Below are 22,957 nucleotides of genomic sequence, written 5' to 3'. Positions count from 1 at the left end.
GTTGCTGAGCTCTCCGGTGCGTTCTTTCTTTTTAAGAATGTTCCAAACAGTTGATTTGGCCACACCTAATACTTTTGCTATCTCTCTGATGGGTTTGTTTTGATTTTTCAGCCTAATGATGGCTTGCTTCACTGATAGTGACAGCTCTTTGGATCTCATATTGAGAGTTGACAGCAACTGATTCCAAATGCAAATGTCACATCTAGAATCAACTCCAGACCTTTTACCTGCTTAATTGATAATGAAATAACGAGGGAATAGCCCTCACCTGTCCATGAAATAGCTTTTGAGTTGATAGTCCCATTACTTTTGGCCCCTTAAAAAGTGGGAGGCACATATAGAAACCGTTGTAATTCCTACACCGTTCACCTGATTTGGATGTAATTACCCTCAAATTAAATCTGAAAGTCTGCAGTTAAAGCACATCTTGTTTGTTTCATTTTAAAGCCATTGTGGTGGTGAATAGAGGCCAAAATATGAAAATTCTGTCAATGTCCCAATATTTATGCACCTGACTGTATATGCTATATAAAACTGCATTGCTTTTCCATGCCCTACCTAGATGTCTGTGATCTTGTTGTGTCACAGTACTGCAAGAATTCCCAGTGCAATATAGTTTTATCATTTTTATTTAATTGAACCCAATGCACTTTAGACAACACATTGAAAACCGCAAATAAAATAGCCAACTCAGAAACAGTTATAAAATGATAAATAACATAAATAAAGAAGTATGTTACAACTTATACATAGTTTTTGAACCCAGCAAGCCGCCCATTCTGGAATGATGAATTCTGATCAACAGAATGTTTATATAACAAGCCTATATAGCAAACAGCCAACCCTCGTCATGACCTGGTTATCAGTAGTTCTGAAAGAGCTAGAGATATAGAATGACTTATCAGGACAAATGCAAAATTACATCTTAAGTAATGGAAAGTAGTCTAATGACCCGTGATTAATGGCCATAAAACAGATGTGTTGCTAAAGGCAAGATTTACCTCATTGTTTAATATTTGCATAATGCTATGCATGCCAAAGGTAATTTAGTTATTCCATCTTGGTTTCGGCCGTGGTTACTTCTCCACGGCAAGCCTGATCCCCCACTATCTGTTGTTTTCGGGGTCAGTCCAAACTACTGGAGAGAAAGGGTATAGTACTCCCTTCTCCATTTTTAACCTCAAACAAACTCTATCCCTTTCAGACTTAAGACAATTTCTCGGGTCTATCAACCTGGAAAATTCCAGGGTCTCTCACCCCAACCATGGTAAAGAGCAGGGTCATGGATCCGGGACTGCGACCAAGGTAGGCCCCTTTCACACAGTCTAGATCCGGGTTGATGCATGTGCACCGGCAAATACCAAGGTATTTAGGGTGTGTGTGAAAGGGTGCCATGGAGTATGGCACCGTGATTTGTGTTATCATGCCCCACCACCTACTGCCGAATATAGTGGTCTGTGCCATCACGTAGTGGTTAGTGGGACCACAATGTTGACCCAATTTGGTAGAAAACTACCAGATTAATTAAATGTATATTGGCGGACCTTGCAGGTTTAGGGACTCTAGTGAGTCAGCTCTGTGTGAATCTTTTTAGTCACCATTTTCTACAAGCCGAAAGTGTTTAAATGTGAAATTGTGCTGTGGTTAGATTCTGCTGCACATAGTTTATAATTTAAAATGTGCAATGCGGTGTTTCCAATTACACTACAGTAAGTGCTCCTTGTGGTAAATGTCTCCTACAGCCTAATCCGGTTGGATATGGAATGCCGGCAGTCAGAACCCCGACACTTGCATCTCGACAGGGCTAGCATGCCGACACTTGTTGTTCGGTATGCTAATCCTCCACCTCTCCCTACCCTAACCCTCCCTGTTTGGTGACTAACCCTAAACTCCCACCCTAGTGCCTGACTCTAACCTCCCCCTCCCCCTCCCTGCACCCTAAACCTAACCCTCCCCCCTTAGTGCCTAACCCTAACCCTCCCCCAAGTGCCTAACCCCTATACCTAACCCCCCACCCCACTATTTAACTTCGGTAACCCGGTGGTCAGGATGCCGGCATCAGTATTGTGAGAGGCGCCGGTAATATTAGGGCTGGCATCGAGACCACCGGGATACGACTGTATCCCACCTTAAACATGTGTTTTATGACATCTAATAGAACACTGGCCTCAGATATGTCATAGAAAATCCGCTGCATTCTCATGGATAATGTTTAAGCATACAAAATGGCAGTACGGTGCTAAACATCCTGTGAGGGCAGCTGTGGTCATGTAGCAAGCTTGTTTGTGAGAATATAATCACTAAAATCATATAGAAAAACTGGTGGAGATGTGCCAAACCTTCTAAAGAGGGGAAGTGGAGAAGTTCCCATAACAACCAATCAGCATCTAGCTATCATTTACATTCTATAAAATGATACATAGATGCTGATTGGTTGCTATGGGCAACTTCTCCACTACAAAAATCAGGGGTGGTGGAAGGATTTTCATGCCCCAGCACTAGTGGGACGAGGCTGCGCTCTGTTGTGAATGCAAGTGTGCGTGAGGCTGCGATGGTACTCGATTGTACCGATGGTTCCGCAGTCTTGCTAAACCGTACGTATGTGTGCTGCGTAAAGTGGGCGTCCTTGTGCAGTGCTGCGAGGGCTTAGCGATCGCAATGTATCGCATACTATCGCAGTTGAACTGCGTGCGTAATCGCTATTGCACAAATACGGTAGTCGCTATTGCACAAGTACGGTAGTGAATCAGACCCTTTCTGGTGTCAGCCTACAGAAAGCAGCCATTGGAAACCAGCATCAGAATTGTAATGGTGGCAGCCATCGAAATTCCAGCATCAGAAGCAGGAAACCTCTCAATCGGATTGGAGATATCAATGGTCACTAAACATCTGTTTCCGATGGCTAACCCTAGTGCAGAAATGCTTCTCCTTAGCACCTACTGAAAATTGTTGACTGCCCATAAAATGTAAACATGTCAGGTGACGCAGTCTTAGTACAATGAACCCTCCTCTGGGTGACAAAGGAATCCTGTACATTTCCTGCAAAACAGAGTTAAGGATGTCTAGAAAATGGATATTTAGTAAGCGGCAAATATACACAGAGGCTGCTGATGTATTATTAGTGAGATGTGTTGGGTTGATGTTAGATAATGACATATAATATTTATATACTGTATATATATCTCATCTGCTTGTACTTATTACAGAAATATGATTGCTAAAGAAGGGACCTTACTGGATGGCACCTATGACCATAATTTCTTCATGAACTTTCCAAAATATGCTGTGGAACGCACCTGTGATGGCGCACTGTAATTCACTAGCAAAGTCAGTGATGGCACGTACGTATACAGGTACATGTATACACGTGTGTGCAAAGAGTTACATCCACGTGATAGGGCATTGCCAGGACCCCTCTTATCTAGGCAACCTACACTAATATAGCAGCCAAACCCCCTGGAAGTTCCGCCACTGGCGGGTGTCAATGAGATGCTTTATGGGATGGCAACTGAAAAGGTAAATTCCATCATACACTATTCTCATGGATGTGCTACAGCTCGGAGCAGATAGGAACATGAATAATGATATTTGCATCATTGTTTGTATTCCTAATGCCCCAGCACTGCCTGCACATCAGATAAAAGCATCAGTGTAGAAGTAGCCGTCCTCTCAGCAAAACACCGACCTGGTAGTATCCATTCTACCCCCATAAACATGTTTATAGTATATAAGCAATGTATTGGCACTTTGTCCATTCCAGCAACTACCTACCAGTATGATGGAATGATCCATTTCAATCTCTGCAGAAAGGACATTGGCAGGGCCCTCCGGTCTGCTGCCTGATCCACCTGCCACTCTTAAGGGTATATTTACTAAACATCAGTTTGTCAAAGGCACCACTGATCAGGCTAGCTTTAAATCAATCTGCTTTAAATCCATCAATCAAAGCCACCAATCATTGGTGGCTTTGACAAACTATGGGGTAGTACATCTGTCTCCTAGTCTCATTACATACAGAACAAAAAATATACATACAGTTGTAGGTAGGTAGTGCAGATTAGTTATGCACAATTAGCACCAACAGAAAAGAATTATCGCAAAGTTCTATTGTCATTTGCATAATGAAAAGTTCTAAGTTTCCAGTTACTCTTAACGAGCACTCGCAAAAAATGACTAATTATCTAAATTCAATAGCGGAATCACATGCTCTTACATGTTCTTGTCACTTTTGCTGGATCCCATAGCATAATTTGGATAAGGGCCTTGTGATGACTCTGTATCATCCTGTCCCCCTCATCCCTCCACCCACTTCGCATCTCCTCATTCTATAATATAATGTTTCTAACTGTCCTATTTATACAATATAATGGATGGTCAACACTGGGACTGCTTGGCCAATTGTCTATGTTGACGCTCATTTCCAGTCATTTGGTTAGTTCCTGGTGCCATCACTTTTTTTACTATCCATTCCCAAACTCTTGCTGCAGGCAGAAAGCCTCATGAGGACCTCAGAAGCTGTATTCCCATGAGACTCGGCTTTCTGCGTCAACAGCATCTCAAAGAGAGAACTCATTTCGGAAAGGAAGGTGCTGGCCAGTCTGTTCTCTTGAGAGCCTTCAGAAGCCTTGCCAAACGTTAGGAAGGTTCTAAGATCATCTTTCTCCGCTGCTCTTAACGGGGGCTCCGGTGCGATTTGCGTGTTTGGAGTAAAGATGTTCTCCTTGTAGCTGTTGGCTAAAGGCAAAGAGAGACGAGCTATCCATCCTGGGTCTAAGTCACTAAAGCGGTTGGTCTCTATACCTGGCATAAAAAAAAAAAAAAAACTTTTATAATTCTGTTTGTTGTTTTACACTATATACAATCCTGAATATGATTAATGGCTGTTTCATTCTAACCTTATTTGTTTATCTATTCATTTATTTATCATTTGACACCTTGTGTCTCCCTATAATGTAATGGTGTTTCAATAAAAATATTTACATAAATAAACATTGTGTAGAGATCTACGGTACATTAACTTGGATTTATTAAACTATTTACATCATTTTAAAAAAACTGTTACATTTATCACCCATAAAAGGTCATATTCGAGCTGCAAACCTTGTGGGGGGTACAGATAATTTAATTTTGTGCGATCGCACCAAATTGTGTACCTTATGCATAGAGAAACCAAGGTTCACATTCCAGCTTCAGGATCTGCACCGGTACAATCAGTCTGCACCTAAATTGCAGGCCGACAGTTTAATACTTATGTAAGTGACATTGGGCCATAATCTGCAGCGATATCGCAGCATATGTGCCCAGAATTATACTAACTAATCAGAGATAATGTCATGCAGAACCAAATCATTCCTTGTTTGCATTTGTATGTATCCGTTACTTAATGTGCTAAAATATGCAGATCCAGTCATGGTGCTAGGAGATAGGAGTTATCTTTTGCATTTTCTTGGAGAACTATTATGGACCTGATACAGAGGTGGGCACAGTGTGGATGTTGGATGCAAGTGGCCAATGCGTTAAGTCGGTGCATGCGTTCCAATGGTTACCGCCGGGGGATGAGGAAAGAATTGGGATGCAGAGAGAGGCAATTTTGGTTGATGTTCCTGGAAGGCAACAGGGGTGGCTAGCCAGATGCGGGCATGTCACCACCAGCGACTGTGGCTTTTGCCTCAGTTGCACTGGTACAGGTGGCCATGTTCTGATGGACCTCATACACCTCCATAGGGGCTGCTGCATCCGATGGTGTGACCAATATTCGCTCGATGGTGATTCTTTGTACACAAAACGTGGGAATCTCAGTAGGAAGCCCAATGACTGCCGCATTAGCATAAAGACGCAGTTGCGCAGCACAAAAAGCCGCAGTTGCATCTGCAATAGCGCCCACCTCTGGATCAGGCCCTGTGTGTTTTCTGCTGAATGACTGTCACTCACCCACACAGGGTCCCAGGATAGACTCCAGATTGTCCTCCAGTAGCTGGTGGCTGGCAGTGAGGTCGCCTCCTGACTCTGAGTCCAGGTCCCCTGCCTCACTCTCACCATGCCCGCTGTCCTTTGTGCTCTGCCAGTCCATGTCCTGCCCAGCAGATCTAAATAAGGAAACAAGCAAAACATCAGTTTATATATTTAAGGAACGTTCGTGCACACTCTCAAAGATGTGATCATTTGCTCAGACAGAGTGTACTCTGGAAAATACTATGATTATGATCATATTTAGTGCAATATATATATATATATATATATATATATATATATATATAACATAATCTGCCACATAAGACCCTGTAAGCACTGAGTGGCCTGGATAACATTCTTTTTGTTTGGGGATTTATAACAAATGGAGAGGCGAAAAGGGGTCCAAAGCTAGTATCTTGCAATGGAGCAAGTAAAGGTGGCCATCAACCATAGATAGTTATCAAACATTGATGGTTAACTACCGATGGACGATGGTTTGCCATTGATGGCAGAGGTACAATGGTTTTATTTTTTCGTCGCCACAGAGCTTAGCCTTGTCCCCAGCGGCTGCTCAGCCCTGCCCTCAATTTTGATTGCCTCGCGGCCCTCCGTGCCCCCTAGCAGCAGTGGCTGTCGAGTGGTGCAAACCATTCATGGTGTTTAGTGCCATTGATGATAATCACCAATGGAACCATCAATGGACAGCCCACCGAAGGCCTTCCCTGCATTACATCACAATGAGGGCTATGATTATGCAAATCTCAGAACCACGCCCCCGCCCCTCCCCCGTAGACTCCTGGATTTCACTGGGAATAAGCAACTATGGCTTACAGTTTAAGTCGACTATAACAATGAAAATTAGTAAAGGTCTGAAGTCGTGATGTTTTACTGTTTTAATGAAAGTGTCAATCTTCCAAAAACGTTCCCTCTAAACAGTCTCAGAAGGTACCTGCGAGTGTCTGGGTAATGGGGGCTACTTTGATTAACTTGCTATTCTCCGATGGTTTTGGATCTGTGTATGCGCAGGAGCCGCCCTGCGTATGTGAAAATCTGACCCTGCAATGTCTGTCACAGTGCTCCGACAGCCACAGTATGATTGGCATTTGGGGGCAGCGACTGGGAGCATTTCAGGAAATGGTGGCGTGGCGGCACCATTTTTTGGGCATGACGAAGGCAATGGCTGCATCCTTGGACAGTTTCTCTGGCCCAGGCAGCTTAGTTTAGCAGGACATCCTGAGTAACCTGAGGGTTCCTCAGATTCCCGATGGCCCAGCGATGTTCACGCAGTTGATCCAAAGCTTCGGCTGCTGCTTCAGGTCAGAGAAGCCGGCATTTGGCCTCTTTTTACACAACAACGCCACCTGCGGCTTTTACATATTTTCGCACAGATGCTGGGTACAAAGACGCAGCGTCACTGCCACTAACGTCCACCTCTGAATGGCCCGGAGTCCAGAAATTCTCTGAGGAGGAGCATAAGAGAACATGGCGCTGTCTTCTAATTGGAAGCAAATTACTTCTTCTATTCAATGGTTAATTACATTGTGTTACCTGCCAGCCTTAGACGAGTACTTGTTCCCTCTGTGTAGTGTCTTAGGATGAACCTGGCCTTGGTGAAGCAGAGATAGAAGCTGTGAAATTTGCTGTAAAGACAAAACAAGAAATAAATAAGCCCCTTAGATCTGCAGGGAGTAAGATAATAACCAGCCCAATGTCTCTGTCTGGTAACAAAGCTACATTTCCATTGAACAGGCAATATATCTGTAGTGCAACTGCGGGTGGGTACACCCGCTATGTCTGTGATTGACGTCGTTCACAGACATATCTGATTGGCCCTGCAGCACAGCCGATGACAATATATCTAGCAGATATGTCGTTTCATCTGGCTGTCTGTATGGCTGACCCGCTGACAGCCCATTAGGTCTGCAGCAGAAGACATTGAATATGACGTCACCAGTGGGCGGTTATATTCATATAGCTCTGCAGAAAGGTATATCGCACGAACAATTGGTAAGTGTATATGCACTTACCAATCTTTAGATAGTTTGGCGGTCCGGCCAGGTGTGTACCCAGCTTTAGGCCCTCATTCAGAGCCGTACGCTCTGAGCAGAGCGCACGCTCTGAATGAGGGCCTGCCTCCATGAAAATGGAGCGTCCTCCTGGACGCTCGTATAGCTGTGGGTCACCACCCACAGCCTATACGAGCGTGCATTTTGATGGCCGCGATGGTCGTGACCATCGCGACCATCGAAACTTGCAGCCGGAGCCTGCGGTTGAGGTTTTCAACCGCAAGCTCCGGAGTGATTTTGGCTCTATCAGAGCCAAAATCACTCCCACTGACATCACTAGTGATGTCAGTGGGCCGGCTTCTGACGGGAGGCGTTCCCGTGGGAACGCCCCCGTCATGGTGGTACGCCCCCGGCACGCCTACCAAAGGGGGCGTGCTGTCAATCAACATCGACAGCACGCCCCCTTTGATCAGACACAACGAGCGAAGGACTTTCCTTCGCTCGTCGCGTCTGGCGCATGCGCACGATGGAGCTCCCTCCGTCGTGCGCATGCTCAGTCCAGAACATCGACCCACTTGCGAGCGGACAGCCGCTCGCGAGTGGGTCTGAATCAGGCCCTTAGTGTGATTTTGCACATTAACCGTCAAGAGAAAATCTATCATCTCGTGTATCTGGGGCAACAGCTGAAAATGGCTGCCTCTAATTTCACCATCTGATTGTAATAAGTGAGGGCCTCATATCTTACGGGCTCCCTTGACCCGTTTAATCTGATGTGCCCCATGTGCCTTTCGGCCAGTATTTCTCAAACCCACTCCTCATGGAACCCTAACAGTGCATGTTTTCCAGGTCATCTAGCTGGAGCAAGGGTGTGTTAATTGACGAACACTATAGATCTATAGGTGCTACTTATTATTCTCTATGATACCATTAAAACATGCACTATTAGGGTTCCATGAGGACTGAGGGCCTAATTCAGACCCGCTCGCGAGCGCTGAGTGTTCGCAAGTGGGTCGATGTTGCCCAAGTGCGCATACGCACGACGGAGGCGGCTCCACCGTGCGCATGCGCGAGACCCGAATAACGATGGCCAAGCCGTCGTTATGGGTCTCGCACCAAAGGGGGCGTGCTGTCGATGGTGATTGACAGCACGCCCCCTTTGGTGGGCATGGCTGCCCAGACAGAGGCGTTCCTATGGGAACGCCTACCATCTGGGGCCAGCCCCACTGACATCACTAGTGATGTCAGTGGGAGTGCTTTTGGCTCTGATAGAGCCAAAAGCACTCCAGGGCTTGCGGCAGCGAGACCCAACCGCAAGGGTCTCGCCGCAAGCCCGATGGTCGCGATGGTCTTGGCCATCGCGACCATCATTTTGGCCGCTCGCTATAGCTGTGGATGGTCACCCACAGCTATGCGAGCAGCCAGGAGGCCACTCCAAAAGGTAGGAGGGATGGCCCTGATTCAGAGCGAGTACTCTGTCAGAGCGTCCGGCTCTGAATCAGGGCCTGAGTGTGAGAAATGCTGCTTTAGGTGATGTACAATTTTATTAAAATGTATATATTTTTGTTCTTTTACTTTTCAGTTTTCTTATTTCCAGCAATCATTTTATTTGTAATGTTGATTTGTTTGCAAATTAGTAAATAAATAAACCTTCAACTGGGGTACACACTAAACGATGTGTGTACCCAGTGATGCCACGGAGGACTGAATGGGTAAAGGGGCAACATATCAGGCGGCTGGTACACATTACATGATCCGGTGCCTGACCACCCAATATGTTGGCATCAGCTGCATCCCACTGCTGTCCCTGCTGTGGTGACTGCAGGCTCCAGGGCTGCACGCAAGATCCCGCACATGCTCAGTGGAGCCGGCTGGGACTTAAGACACAGCGCATGAACATGAGGCTGATGCGCTGTGTACTCGGTAAAGAGGCGAAGCAGGAAGCGATATAGTGGCACTTAATGTGCCGCTATAATACATCTCCCCCATTATCTGGTGGTGGGATCTTGCGATACTTGCGAGATCCTGAGCATGCTCAGTGGAGCCGGCCCGGACTAGGCTGATGCGCTGTGGTCTCTAGCGGGGATCGCCGGAGGGGGGATTTAACGCTCCCCCGCTCCGGCCGATGAGATGTTCTTGCATCTCATCGTTAGTGCTTTCTGCTTCTCCTCAGTAAAGAGGCGAAGCAGGAAGCGTTATATCGGCATGGTAAGTTACACTATAATACATCTCCCCCATTATCTGGTGACCAGTGGGGAGTATATGTATTGGAACTCACACAGCTGCTCTTAGAGGTAGTTTGAGAAGACCTCCTACCCAGCGCCTGGAATATAATAGCACTGCTCACACTGATCATCACCGCTACTTCCATTGTGCAACGAACGGGTAACTTGTGAGTGACGTGAAGGTGTTCTGCAGACCGTTAAAAAGCCGGGAGGTATTTATGTTGTCCGGACAACCGACGGACACATGAAATAAGTGAAAAGGTCTGCTGAATGAATGTCCTTGAATTTACATGCCAGCTACATGCTTTCTGTGGATGACTATCCGTAACCAATTCTATTATATGCTAAGTGACAGCCTTGGTACTGTTAACTGGATACTAACGTTTCAATGAAGTCCCTCATTAACAATTAACAACAGGAGAGCTACATGGTTTCAAAGACTCTGGGTTATATTTACTAAGATTCTACTTAACATGTATCTAGCACCTTCTAGAAGATAATAGGTAGAATCTAATTGGATGCTATGGGTAACATCTCCACTTCTTAAACCCTGCATCTTAGTAACTACCCCTTTCACACTGCCATCAAATAATTTGCACATGAACGCGCAGCAACCCAGGTTACTTCGCAGTGTGAAAGGGCCCAGTTGAAAACAACCCGGTTCGAATTACCCGGCATTTCAACCTGGGTAACGAGCAGGGTTGAACACGAGTTCAACCTGGTTCGCAGTACGGTGTGAATGGGTAACGGGTCGAGGCGACCCATGTCCTGTTTACTTCATACGGAGAGCCATCGCTTGGAGATGATCTAATTTCAAAGCACTGGCTCACAAGCGAGGGCGGTAATGCTAGGTTGGGCCACAAGTCTGAAAGGGGTCTCACCCGGCAGTGGCATCCCTCCCTGTGGTGACACCCGGGGCAGGACGCTGTAAAAGTGGTGTGGCCTCATGTGGCCTCATGGGACAGGGACATGGCCTCACGGCCAAACCCCCGTGGTCCTGTTCTTCTTACCGGTGGGGGAAGTCGGGTGTGCAGGAGGGGAAGTGCCGGCTCCCTCACAATGTCAGAAGCCGAGTGCTGCACTTAATACTAAAGTGCAGCACCTGGCTCCTGTCACTGAGGGGGAGCCTGCACCTTGGTGTCTCCCCTCGGCGGGTGACACCCAGGTGCTGGCCGCACCCCCGTTGTGACGCCACTGGCACCCGGGATGGATGCGTGCACAAATCCCGAGTGCGAGACGCCAATTGTGATCTGAAATAGGTATAAATATACCTGTCTGTGCTTGTTATTGTACACAAGGCGATACATTTTTACTATTTTGTCTCATGAGGAGTGCTTATAGTTACATTGTGTCAAGTTTGTCCACTACAGTGGTAGCATATGCTTTTTATGTGGATATTATATGCTTCATATTCATTTGTTTGGAATAATAAATGTTTATCTTATTGTATTCATTGTATGCTCTTGAATCTTGACTCATAACTCTGTACAGAGGGGATGTAGTTAGCAGACCGGTGGATGGCATGCCACCAGTCTGAACCCTGATGGTGGAAGCCTGACACGGGACTTAAGATAAGCGTTGAAATACCAACACCTATCTTAATCCTGACACCAGAATACAGACAGACGCCAGCCTGAATGAGTTTAGTCGGGAGCGTCTTAGCTGTTAGCTAAAGGGGGGGGGGGGAGAGTGTTAGGTTTAGGCAGCACAGTGGGGTTAGCTTTAGGTTTTGGTGGGGGGGGTTAGGGTGAGGCACCCCTAGGGAGAGTTAGTGTTAGGCACCACTGGGGGGGATAGGGTTAGGCACTAAGGGGGAGGGTTAGGTTTAGGCACAAAGGGGGAGGAACTTAGGTTTAGGCACTAATGGGGAGGGTTATGGTGCGGGATGAGGAGGGGAGGGTAAGGGTTCGGCTACAAAAAAAGGAGAGTTATGTTAAACTTACCCTCTTCAAAGTCCATAGGGTCCACAGAGGACCTTGGAAGGAGTGCTGGCCGGTCACTGCGCCCCACCCGCAGAGGCTGGCATCTGTGGTGAAGAGTGCCCAGTCCGGGATCCAAAAGGGGCGTCCCTTGTCTAAGTGAGATGTCTGTAGCCACCAGGCTATGGACAGGCGAACCTCCGGGGAGAGGCACATCGTCTGGGATCTGAGCAGATGGGGCAGCCTGTTCCACCTGGAGAGGATCAGGTGTTGTAGGGGTCTGGAGTGAAACTGAGCAAACTCCACCATGTCGAAGGTGGACACCATGAATCCCAGGGTCTGCATTTCAGAGTGAATTAACACTCGGTGACTGTGTAGTAGTCTGCGCACCCGGTGCTCTAATACCAAGATTTTGTCTGCGGTTAGGAAGATTCTCTGCACCTGAGAGTCCAGGAGGGCTCCCAGACGTACCATTCTTTGAAAAGGTGTCAAGGAAGACTTTTTCCAGTTGATCAGCCAACCATGTGTTTGTAGAAAGGCAATGGTTACCTGTAGATGGCGGTGAAGAATTTCTGGGGTGCTGACCAACAGCAAGAGATCATCTAAGTATGGGAGCAGTCTGATCCCTTGACAATGAAGATAGGGCCGCCATAACTGCCATGATCTTGGTAAAGACCTGAGGAGCCGTTGAAAGGCCAAAAGGCAGAGTCTGAAATCGGTAATGTTGCTGTAATATAGCAAACCGGAGATATTGTTGATGAGAAGGCGCTATAAGTACATGTAGGTAAGCGTCCTGAATGTTCAGAGACACCATAAAGTCCCTAGGCTCCATAGCAAGGATAATAGAGTGGAGGATTTCCATACGAAACCTGGGCATCCTGATAAACTTGTTCAGAGACTTGAGGTTGAGGATAGGCCAGTGAGACCCGTTGGGCTTCTGAACTAAGAAAAGGGTAGAATAATAGCCCTTTCATTGCTGTGAGGAGGGGACCGGAATTATTATGAATGGCCTTTTGCAGCAGCAGGGTCTTGCTTGGGTCCGATGAAGGTCCTGTGCAAAAGAATTGCTGGGGGGGTCACCTCAGGAAAAATAGAGCATATCCATGGGAGACCACTTCTCTTAGCTAGGCGTCTGATGTGGTCTCATGCTAGAACTGGGGCGAATTGAAGAAGTCAGCCTTCCAACCTGGGAGATTTGGTAGGTGGACATCAAGTAGCCCAGGTCTGTTTGCTCCTAGGCTTCGAGGCCTTTAGTTGATGCCTGATGCCTTGGAAAGGACCTACCTTTAGTTGTTCCTTGAGGACGAAAGGATGACATCCGAGGCTTCGCATTATATGCAGAGGGCAGGAACGCGGTCTTGTAAGCTGCCAAGGTAGTGCGCCAAACAGGATATTCCCAGAATAAGGTAGAGACTCCAAAGCCTTTTTAGAGTCTGAATCTGCCTTCCATTAGCAGTGCCAAACAATACAGCGGGCTACTACAGAAGTGGCAGATGCCCTGGAGGCTAGGAGAGCCATATCCATAGCTGCTTCACCAAAATAGGAGGCTGAATCGCTAATGTGAGATATGTAGGACAGCTGTTCCCTCGAAGCATCAGAGGGAAATGTCTCTTCTAGGGCCTCTGCCCAACTCTCAATGGCTTTTGCCACCCAGACTGTAGCCCTAGTAGGACGAGTAATAGCTCCTGTTAAGCCACGTACAAACTAGCCGATATTTTGAATGATTGAGCGATAATGATATTGTCATCGTTTAATCATTCAAAATATCGGCTAGTGTTTATTCTAAAAACGACCAGCGATTTGCGCTCCAATTGGTCATTTATGATAACCCCAGTTGGCTGTACATGCAGCCAAATCTGGGGTTATCATGGGCGATGCCATGCTGCTGAATAACGCAAGGCCCCAATCGCCCCCCCCCGCCATCGTCCATTGCTGGTCGGCATTGGCAAGTTTGTATAAACTTGCCGATGCCGGCACCCCCTGCCTGGCCCACCGAGTACAATATTGCTGCATACACACATCGTGTAGTGTGTACACGGCTTAAGAGAGTATATAGATTTTAGACAAGCTTACATCCTTTTATCCGTAGTCTCCCTCAAATAGGTTGCAGTATGGATAGATCAGGGCCGGCTCCTGAGACCGGAGGCAAGACTGCGCATAGAAGTGGGTCCCCGCCAGCAGAGATCCACTTTACCTGTCCCCTTGAGTCCAGGCTGCAGTCTAGGGTCCAGGGAGCCTTGCTAGCTAGGTCCCCTCAGAGCCCTGCTGGGAGTACCTAGCCGAGGGCTGGTATCACGGCGCTGCGGAGGGGTGATGGAGCAGCTGTACAGACGTCCAAAGGACTGTCTCGCGCTGCTGCTCAGTAATAAAATAAATTAAAGTAAAAGTAAATCAAGCATGGGCTTAACAGCAGCCCCACTGTTAAAATGGTGATCCAGAAACTGCCGGACACCAACGAAACTGAGTTGCCCTGTGGTCGGGGTATAGGGTGAAGGACCGGAGCATCCTGGGATTGAAAAGCTTTGCTGTTGGTGTCCGGTCCTCCAAGTCCCACCCACACCCCCATTGTCTCTCCTGTGGAGCCATATGGACCCTGAAGAAGAAAAGGAGGTTTAGGGGGAGAAGGGGGGAGGGTAAGTATACTTACTTGACCCCTGTCGGGATACTATCAGTAAGCCACCTAGTATTTTGACAGGAGGCATCCGGACTGCCGGTATTACATACCCATTCCTGTACAGAGACAGGTCAGCGCAATCTATACCTTTTATTCTATCTAGACTCTTAACTGAGGGTGTCACAGAAACCCTTTTTAGGATTGCTGCAGACCTGTTTCTGTTTATTACAAGCCCCTGGTCTGAGTTGGTGCTAATTAAAATCATTAGTTGTTTCTGTTTAACAGACTGCAGGGTGTCTGCCTGGAGCATCCAAAGAAAACTCCAGGCGGAACAGCAGCAGCGATCCTAGCACACCTCTAGTCAAACCGGCCCTTGGTCATCCGCAAGTAATATGGCTACTGACAAGCGTATCTGCATCAGTGTGTGGGTCTGCCTCAGTCACAATTACGCAAGCACTTTTTTACTATACTCCGACTGCCAGTGCCCGCCCCTTCCCTCCCCTTTTATGTAAGGAGGTTCAAGTATAAGACTTGTATACAAACTTCACACATTGCACACCTGAGTACAGATCAGTCACATGCGGTAAGGCCAATGGCTGGGGGGGCACTCATGTATAAAAACACAGTTTTTATATCAAAACTCTGCGCATGACAGGGAGTCGGCACATTGCACAACTGGTTACAGAAGCCACATTGCAGACCTGCGTATGGATGTCGGCACACTTCAGACTTGCATATTGATGTTGGCACATTGCACACCTGCGTACAGATATAGCCACTTTGCAGACCTGCCTATGACCGTAGGCACGCTGCAGACCTGCGTATGGACGTCGGCACATGGCAGACCTGCTTGCGGTAGTTGGCACATGGCAGACCTGCTTGCGGTAGTTGGCACATGGCAAACCTGCGTGCGGTAGTTGGCACATTGCAGACCTGCATTAGGACATCAGCACACTGCAGACTAGTGTATGCTCAGTATCAGCCTCATTATGGGCCTCATACAGCAATGCACGATAATCGTGAAGGTGTCTGACCTATATTGTGCATGTGCAGTAAGGGCCCTGTGTGATTGCACACAGAGCAGTCTGCTGCCGTTTAGGGGCGGAGGTGACGGCCTCCGTTTCAAAAATCGGAGGCATGTGGCCGCCATTGGGTGGGAAGAGACCAGGATCTCCATCGGCTGACGAACGTTTCCTGGACTCTTTTGCTTGTCTGCGATGGTCGGTCAACATGACCCCATGGTCACTCAGCCAGCCAGGGATCATACAAATGATCCGATGGTGTGTCCATGGACACAGCTCGCATCATGAATGCATGAAGGAGGTTGGTACGTCGCCTCCTGCTGTATTAACATAATTGCAAGGATGGAATTGCACAGTGCTTGTGTGCTGCTTTGCAATTCCGTCCACTACTGAATCACCCCCTATGTTCTATAGCAAAGACCACAGCAGCATAGTCACAGTAAAATGATAAATAATTAAACAAACTCTGTGGTAGAAGGTGGGACAGATACCATTAGGAAATGTGTGATATGTCTGGATATAATATGGAATCAGCCTCGGCACCTGGAAGCAGACATTGTATGGCAGGATGTGAATGGGCTCCAAGTAATACAAGTATCCCCAGCAGGTGTTACATCAGTCACTAGCCAATGATAACTGAATGACTATTTTTTTTTTGTATTTTGCTACAGATGGTAACCACAGAGTTTGTTATTACAGATTAAGCATTGACTTCCGAAATGCAACTATGGCTGTCACTGGTGCTCTAGAACTGAATATAAGAGATGCTTGGCACCTGCTACATATAATACAAGTACAGCCATTGTGGACGTTCCACATATTCCAATACGCCTCAATATGACAGCAATTAGGCAGATGCATATATATTATATATGTATTATCTGTATTTAATATGCATGAGATTTCCCTGACTGTATGGTTCTTTTTGCTTTGATTTAATATTTGCACTCTAGAATACAGCAGGTTTCTCCTATTATTACCAGATATTTCCATAGTGCACACATTGGCCCTCATTCAGAGTCGTTCGCTATTTGCGGTCGTTCGTTCAAAAACAAGGGGTGGCTATTCAAATGATCCGTTCGCACATTGCAGTCTGTTCACACCTCTAAGTCTGAACGAGCGAGCAAAACATACGCTCGTTTATTTGTTAAAAACGCCCCCTGGCCGCTCGCACCATACGTCATGTCCGCTATTTATTAGATTAATCGAGTACATCGAACAGGGTATGAACTGCTCGCTATTCTTGTGGTTGGTTTTTTCAACCGCTATTTTGCGAGCAGTTCTGATTTAAAAAAAAACAAGTGACGTGGTCAATGACGCTGCTGGATTAATTATGCACACCCATAAAACGCCCATTTTGACCTTCAAGCACGCCTGCGTTCGGATCTCCACTCCCCGTTTTCAAGCACCTTCCCCTGTTACCACCCACATACGCCTCATTCTGTCACTCAAAATAGCAGGCACTCGCTATATTGCGTACAAACGATTTTCAGCCGCACTGACTGGTTCGCGCATGCGTACTAAAAACCGCAGATGTGCGAACATCGCTCGGAACGAGCGTACTGCCGCTAGCGAGTGGCTCTGAATGAGGGCCATATTCCGCAGAGGATATTTGCTTATTCACATCAGTCACCAGTCACATCATGATACCAGTGGAGCTTACAATCTATGGGCCTGATTCAGAGCCGCTCTGAATCAGGGCCAGGCTTTTTTTTTTTTTTGGATAGGCCTCTGGGCCGCTTGCATAGCTGTGGGTGACCACCCACAGCTATTGCGAGCGCCCATGATGATGGTCGCGATAGTCAAGACCATCGTGAACATCGGGCTTGCGATGAGACCCTTGTGGTAGGGTCTCGTGGCCGCAAGTCCCAGAGAGATTTCGGCTCTAACAGAGCCGGAATCTGGGCCTGATTCAGACCCGGTCGCAAGCGATGAGCGCTCGCAACCGGGTCGATGGTGGCCCACAGCGCATGCGCGAGACCTGGCTAGCGACGGGCAATCCGTTGCTCCGGGTCTCGCACCAAAGGGGGTGAGCTGTCGATGTTGAGTGACAGCTCGCCCCCTTTGGTGGGCGGGCTGGGGGGGTGGCTGCCAAAACGGAGGCGTTCCCATGAGAATGCCTGCCGTTTGGGGGCAGCCCCACTGACATCACGAGTGATGACGATCATCATGGCCGCTCGCAATAGCTGTGGGTGGTCACCCTCAGCTATGCGAGCGGCCAAGAGGCCGATCCAAAAAAAAAACGCCCGGCTCTGAATCAGGCCCCTCTCTCCACTGACATCACTCGTGATGTCAGTGGGGCCGCCCCCAAACGGCAAGCTTTCCCTCGGGAACGCCTCTGTTTGGGCAGCCACCTCCCCGACCCACCCACCAAAGGGGGCGAGCTGACACTCAACATCGACAGCTCGCCCCCTTTGGTGCAAGACCCGGAGCGATGGAGTGCCCGTCGCTAGCCGGGTCTCGCGCATGCGCATGATGGAGACGGCTCCGTTGTGTGCATGTGCTGTGGGCCACCATCGACTTGTTTGGGAGCGCTCAGCGCTTGCGACCGGGTCTGAATCAGGCCCAATATTCCCTACCACAAGCACACACACATGCACACTAGGGTTCATTTTGTCAGGAGCCATTTAACCTACCAGCATATTTTGGATTGTGTGGGGAAACCAGAGGAAACCCATGTAAGCATAGGAAGAATATACAAACTCCACACAATGCTGTACTGGGGATCATACTCTGGATTTAATACTTTGAGGCAGAAATGCTAACCAGTAAACCAGACATGCTGCCTATATCCCTTTCATTCTAGTCTGCTAATGATCTAACAACACTGGTCCACAGAACAATAAGCAGGCTGAGACAACACGTTTAACTGGCACTACGAGTCTCAGCGGACAATGCCAATGTAAGTGGGTCATGATGGGATTTGTAGTGCAACTGAGAATCATCATAGGGATTGCTAGAACTGGTTTGTGCCATGATATCTGGAGATCTGCAACTTGATAACCTCTAGATAAAACCAAAATGCAATTAACATTAACTATTTAAAAAAACCAGTGCATAACATAACTCATAATACATGCCAACATAACAAATCTATTTACAGGGATGCTTTACTACATGGCAGTTGCATAGATACACATCACACTCACAGTCTGCATATAGCTAGTTTTGGGGTCTTACCTGACAACAGGACCACAATGCTTTCATATTGCATCATTGTAGAACATTCTTAATTCAATTCTATTTTATACAATCTATATATTAAAAAATATGGTAAATTCCATCCATACCGGTTTGGTATGATTGGTTAACAAAATCCCTGACTGTGTGCAAGTGTACCTAGAAGAATTGATGCTGTTTTGAAGGCAAAAGGTGGTCACACCAAATATTGATTTGATTTAGATTTATTTACTGTTCATACACTGTGCACTTTGTTAATTGATAAAAATAAACTATGAGCACTTCTATTTTTGGAAGAATTCTTACTTTGCAGCATTTTTTCCTCACCTGCCTAAAACTTTTGCACAATACCGTATATATACATATATATACATATATATATATATATATATATATATATATACACACACACACACACACACTACATGATAAAGAGTAAAGGAGTAATGCTACATACAATGGTTACCCATTCGAATTAAAAATGAAGCAAATAATAATATGATGAGATAAAGAAATTAAAGGTAAAAAGAAAAATTTTTCAACGGAGACTAAAACCAAATGATAATGTTAATAACTATACTCTACCTGTACGTGTGGTGACTGCATGGTGAGTTCCACTGCTTCCTTCTCCGCCAGTGCTACCATAGATAAACGCACCAGACTTCTAAGGATCTGCTCTTTGGAAGACTGCTCTATATTCCTTTGACGTCTCAATGTTGGGGAAGTGGCTGGTGAGAAATCTTCTCCGTTGTAGATCATAGGTTCAGATGAAATGGTGATATCATCTGGGACTCTTATTTGAGGGCTTCCGGGATTCTTTAATGTTTTATTACTTGCAAGAAGAGTTCCATATGGGTCTTGGAGATTTTCTCTTGAGCAACTTCTCTGTCTCTGGTACTGCAAAGTTCGGCAAACAGAGGAGGGTAGAGAGAAAGGTTGCTCTAAATCTGAAATATCATCAAGAAATGCTTCATGATTATGCTGGTTCCTTAGTGTGCGATAAAGAGTCGGTGTAAGATGGAAAGGAGTATGGAGAGATGTGTCCTCTAATGTCTCTTGGCCTTCAGCTGGCACAGGAAATGGCTTGGCCTCTTCAACTGGTGTTGCCGGTTGTTGAAGCCGACCTCTAAGTACAGGGACCACATGGATATCTGCCTTTTGGATTTGCCTTTGAGGCCTCCTAGGCTGCTTTCTATAAGATGATTCCTCCTCCCTACAGTTATAAGCTCTGTTTTCCTTCCTATCCACTCGACAAAAAGACATAATAAGTGCCAAAATTAAAAGACATACAGCCAGAAGAGTGGCCAGACAGATAACAATTACCATGGACAAGCTAAGCTTTCCATTTGTTTCACTTGCTGAATTTCTTAGGTGGTCCAAGTGGCTACTGAACATAACTTGAAGAAGAGCCTTTGATTCCCGATGAGGTATTCCACCATCTCCAACAGTTACCTTCAAGTCCAGTGTAGTACCAATAAGATAGCTGGCATTGCTAGCATTTATGTATATATGCCCAAGATGTTCATCCATAGCAAATAAACCCAGATGGTCATCTGTCAAGTGGTAGAGAAGTTTGGCATTGTCACCTGAGTCTGCATCAGTCGCTACCATTTGAAATATTGGGTGTTTGTTAAGTTTTGCAGTCTCTGATAATATCTCATCTGACGTATATCCCAAAGCTTCTGAATGGGTAACTTCCATGGTTGAAAGAAAGTAACCAGTCTCTGCATTCACTAGGACAGTAATACTTGCACAACCTCTTTTAAGTTGTGGTTGCACAATTAATGGACTGTTGTCATTTTGGTCCTTCACAAGTACCTTGACTGAAGTATTACTACTAAGCCTAGGATCACCATTGTCTTCTGCTTGGACCAAAAATGTAATTTCTTTAATTTCCTCATAATCTATGGTTTTAAGTACAACAATCTCACCAGTCCTGGCATTGATAGATACAAATGTTGATATTGGTGTTCCTGAGATGATAGAGTCAATAATTCTATATGTGACTTCAGCATTGTCTCCTAGATCAACATCTTGAGCACTTACAGTAAGGAGATGACTAAGAGGACCACTGTTTTCCAATAAGGAGACATCATAGTTTAGCTTTTCAAAAATGGGTGGATTGTCATTGGCATCACTGACACGAATTTTCAATGATTTTTTAACTGAGAAAGAAGGCTCACCTTGATCTTTAGCTTGGATGGTTAAGTCGTATTGCTCCAACTTCTCCCTGTCTAGTATGGCATTGGTTATCAAAATGTAGCTATTGCCATTAGCCTTCTGTAACCTAAAATGTCCATGGTCTTGAATTAAATGACAATGTACCTGTCCATTTGTACCTGAATCAGGATCATTGGCCATAACCAGAGCTACAAAACTGCCCAATGGAACAGCTTCGGAAACCACAATCTCTGGAGAATCTTGAGAAGCCCAGGTGACTTTGATATCAGGTGCATTGTCATTAATGTCTAGAACCTTAATGACTACCTTGCAGTGAGTAGGGATAGGATTAGGACCTAAATCCTTTGCTTGCACATCCAATTCATAAGAGCTCCTATCTTCATGGTCAAGTGACTGTCTCAGAATGATCCCACCTAATTTTGGGTCAAGACTGAACATGCTGAGTACATGATGTGGAGTGTGTTTACTGAATGAAAATTCTATTTCTCCATTTGGACCTTGATCTGGGTCAGTGGCTGTCAGATTTATAAGAAGTGTACCTGGTGAAGTGTCTTCAGAGACTTCTAGAATAACAGAACTTTCTCCAAATGTTGGGCTATTGTCATTAGAGTCCAAAACATTAATCCTAACCTGGGTGGTACTTGATTTTTGTGGAATACCGCCATCCAATGCTGTTAAGACTAGATGGAAAGAAGATTGCAATTCTCTATCCAGTTCCTTTACCACAACCAGTTCTGGATGTTTGATACCATCAGAACCAGAGGTAATATCCAAAGTGAAGTGCTCATTGGGAGAGAGGGTATATAGCTTCACTCCATTGCTGCCACTATCAGAATCCCAAGCTCTATCCAGGGGGATCCTTGTGCCTAGAGAAGCACTCTCTGAAATCTCTAGTTCTTGTTCAAGTTTCGGAAACATTGGTTCATTGTCATTGATGTCCAGAACCTCTATTTCCACATGGACTAAGGACAAGACCTTGGTTGCCAGGACATTGAAAGACAGAATGCAATGTCCATGAATCTTACATAGCTTTTCTCTGTCCAGACGTCCTGTAGCTGTTATAGATCCATTTCTTGAACCCACTTGAACTGGAAGTAAGTTGGACTCCTTTATGAGCTGGTATTCCTCATTTACATCCTCTGTCCAGCCAGGTACATCAGATATGTGCCCAATGAGTGTACCAACGGGTACTTCCTCTTGAATGCGGAACCTCACCATTAAGGATGCTGAATTTTGGCAATGACTTCTGTAGATTGAACAAGTAAGTAGAAGAGTATAGAATTGGCTGAACACCTTAGGAATCCTATCCATGGCTCCTCACATGTAGTCCAACACACAGCAAACAGATTATTTGAAACTTTGTCCCCACAAAAAAAAGAGTAGTGAGGCTGTCCACAAACCTTTCTTTATCCTGCTACATTGGTATGCTTGTTAAGGCTGCATTGATCTCCAATGCATGGTGCCTGTAGCACAAAATAGGTCTATAAGAGTTGACAGCGCTACTGGCATTTACACCCTTCAGTGTGACCAGCCGAAAGATTGTGTAGGTTTCCAGGGAAGAATAGAAATGCACAATAACTTTGGGAGGAGTGATGTGACAGAAAGTTATGAGTTACTTGTTTTCACAGGGAAAGCGGCCGTCCTACAGGAAGAGGGTTGAGGAAGGAACTCTAAAGTCAGTTAATGGACAATGCTCCATTAACCCCACATTTTCCAAATGGAACTTAAATATACTGTAAAACAATTAGTTTCCTGACCTTATTCTATACAACAGCGATCTTAGTTTTACCATTAATAAGCAAGATTCCCAGGGTCCTATTACAGCAACTGTATTGGGAATGATTTAGTGGCTGTGATAAGA

The 22,957-nt window shown here is 46.0% G+C and overlaps 1 protein-coding gene across 1 annotated transcript; it reads right to left on the bottom strand.

The window, feature by feature from the left end:
• Positions 1-2,036: 2,036 nt before the first annotated feature.
• PCDH12 (protocadherin 12) lies at positions 2,037-22,412 on the bottom strand. The gene is made up of 4 exons (XM_088454735.1): positions 19,501-22,412; positions 7,501-7,592; positions 5,932-6,086; positions 2,037-4,800 (listed from the first exon to the last, which is right to left on the bottom strand). The coding sequence occupies exons 1-4, from the start codon at positions 22,405-22,407 to the stop codon at positions 4,433-4,435; spliced, it is 3,522 nt and encodes a 1,173-aa protein (XP_088310861.1). The 5' UTR covers positions 22,408-22,412; the 3' UTR covers positions 2,037-4,432.
• Between the last annotated feature and the right edge of the window lie 545 nt (positions 22,413-22,957).

This window comes from Taudactylus pleione, unplaced genomic scaffold (assembly GCF_031769625.1).
Source record: "Taudactylus pleione unplaced genomic scaffold, aTauple2 ptg000629l, whole genome shotgun sequence".
Taxonomy (NCBI): Eukaryota; Metazoa; Chordata; class Amphibia; order Anura; family Myobatrachidae; genus Taudactylus; species Taudactylus pleione.
This window is presented reverse-complemented; position numbering and strand designations above follow the sequence as displayed.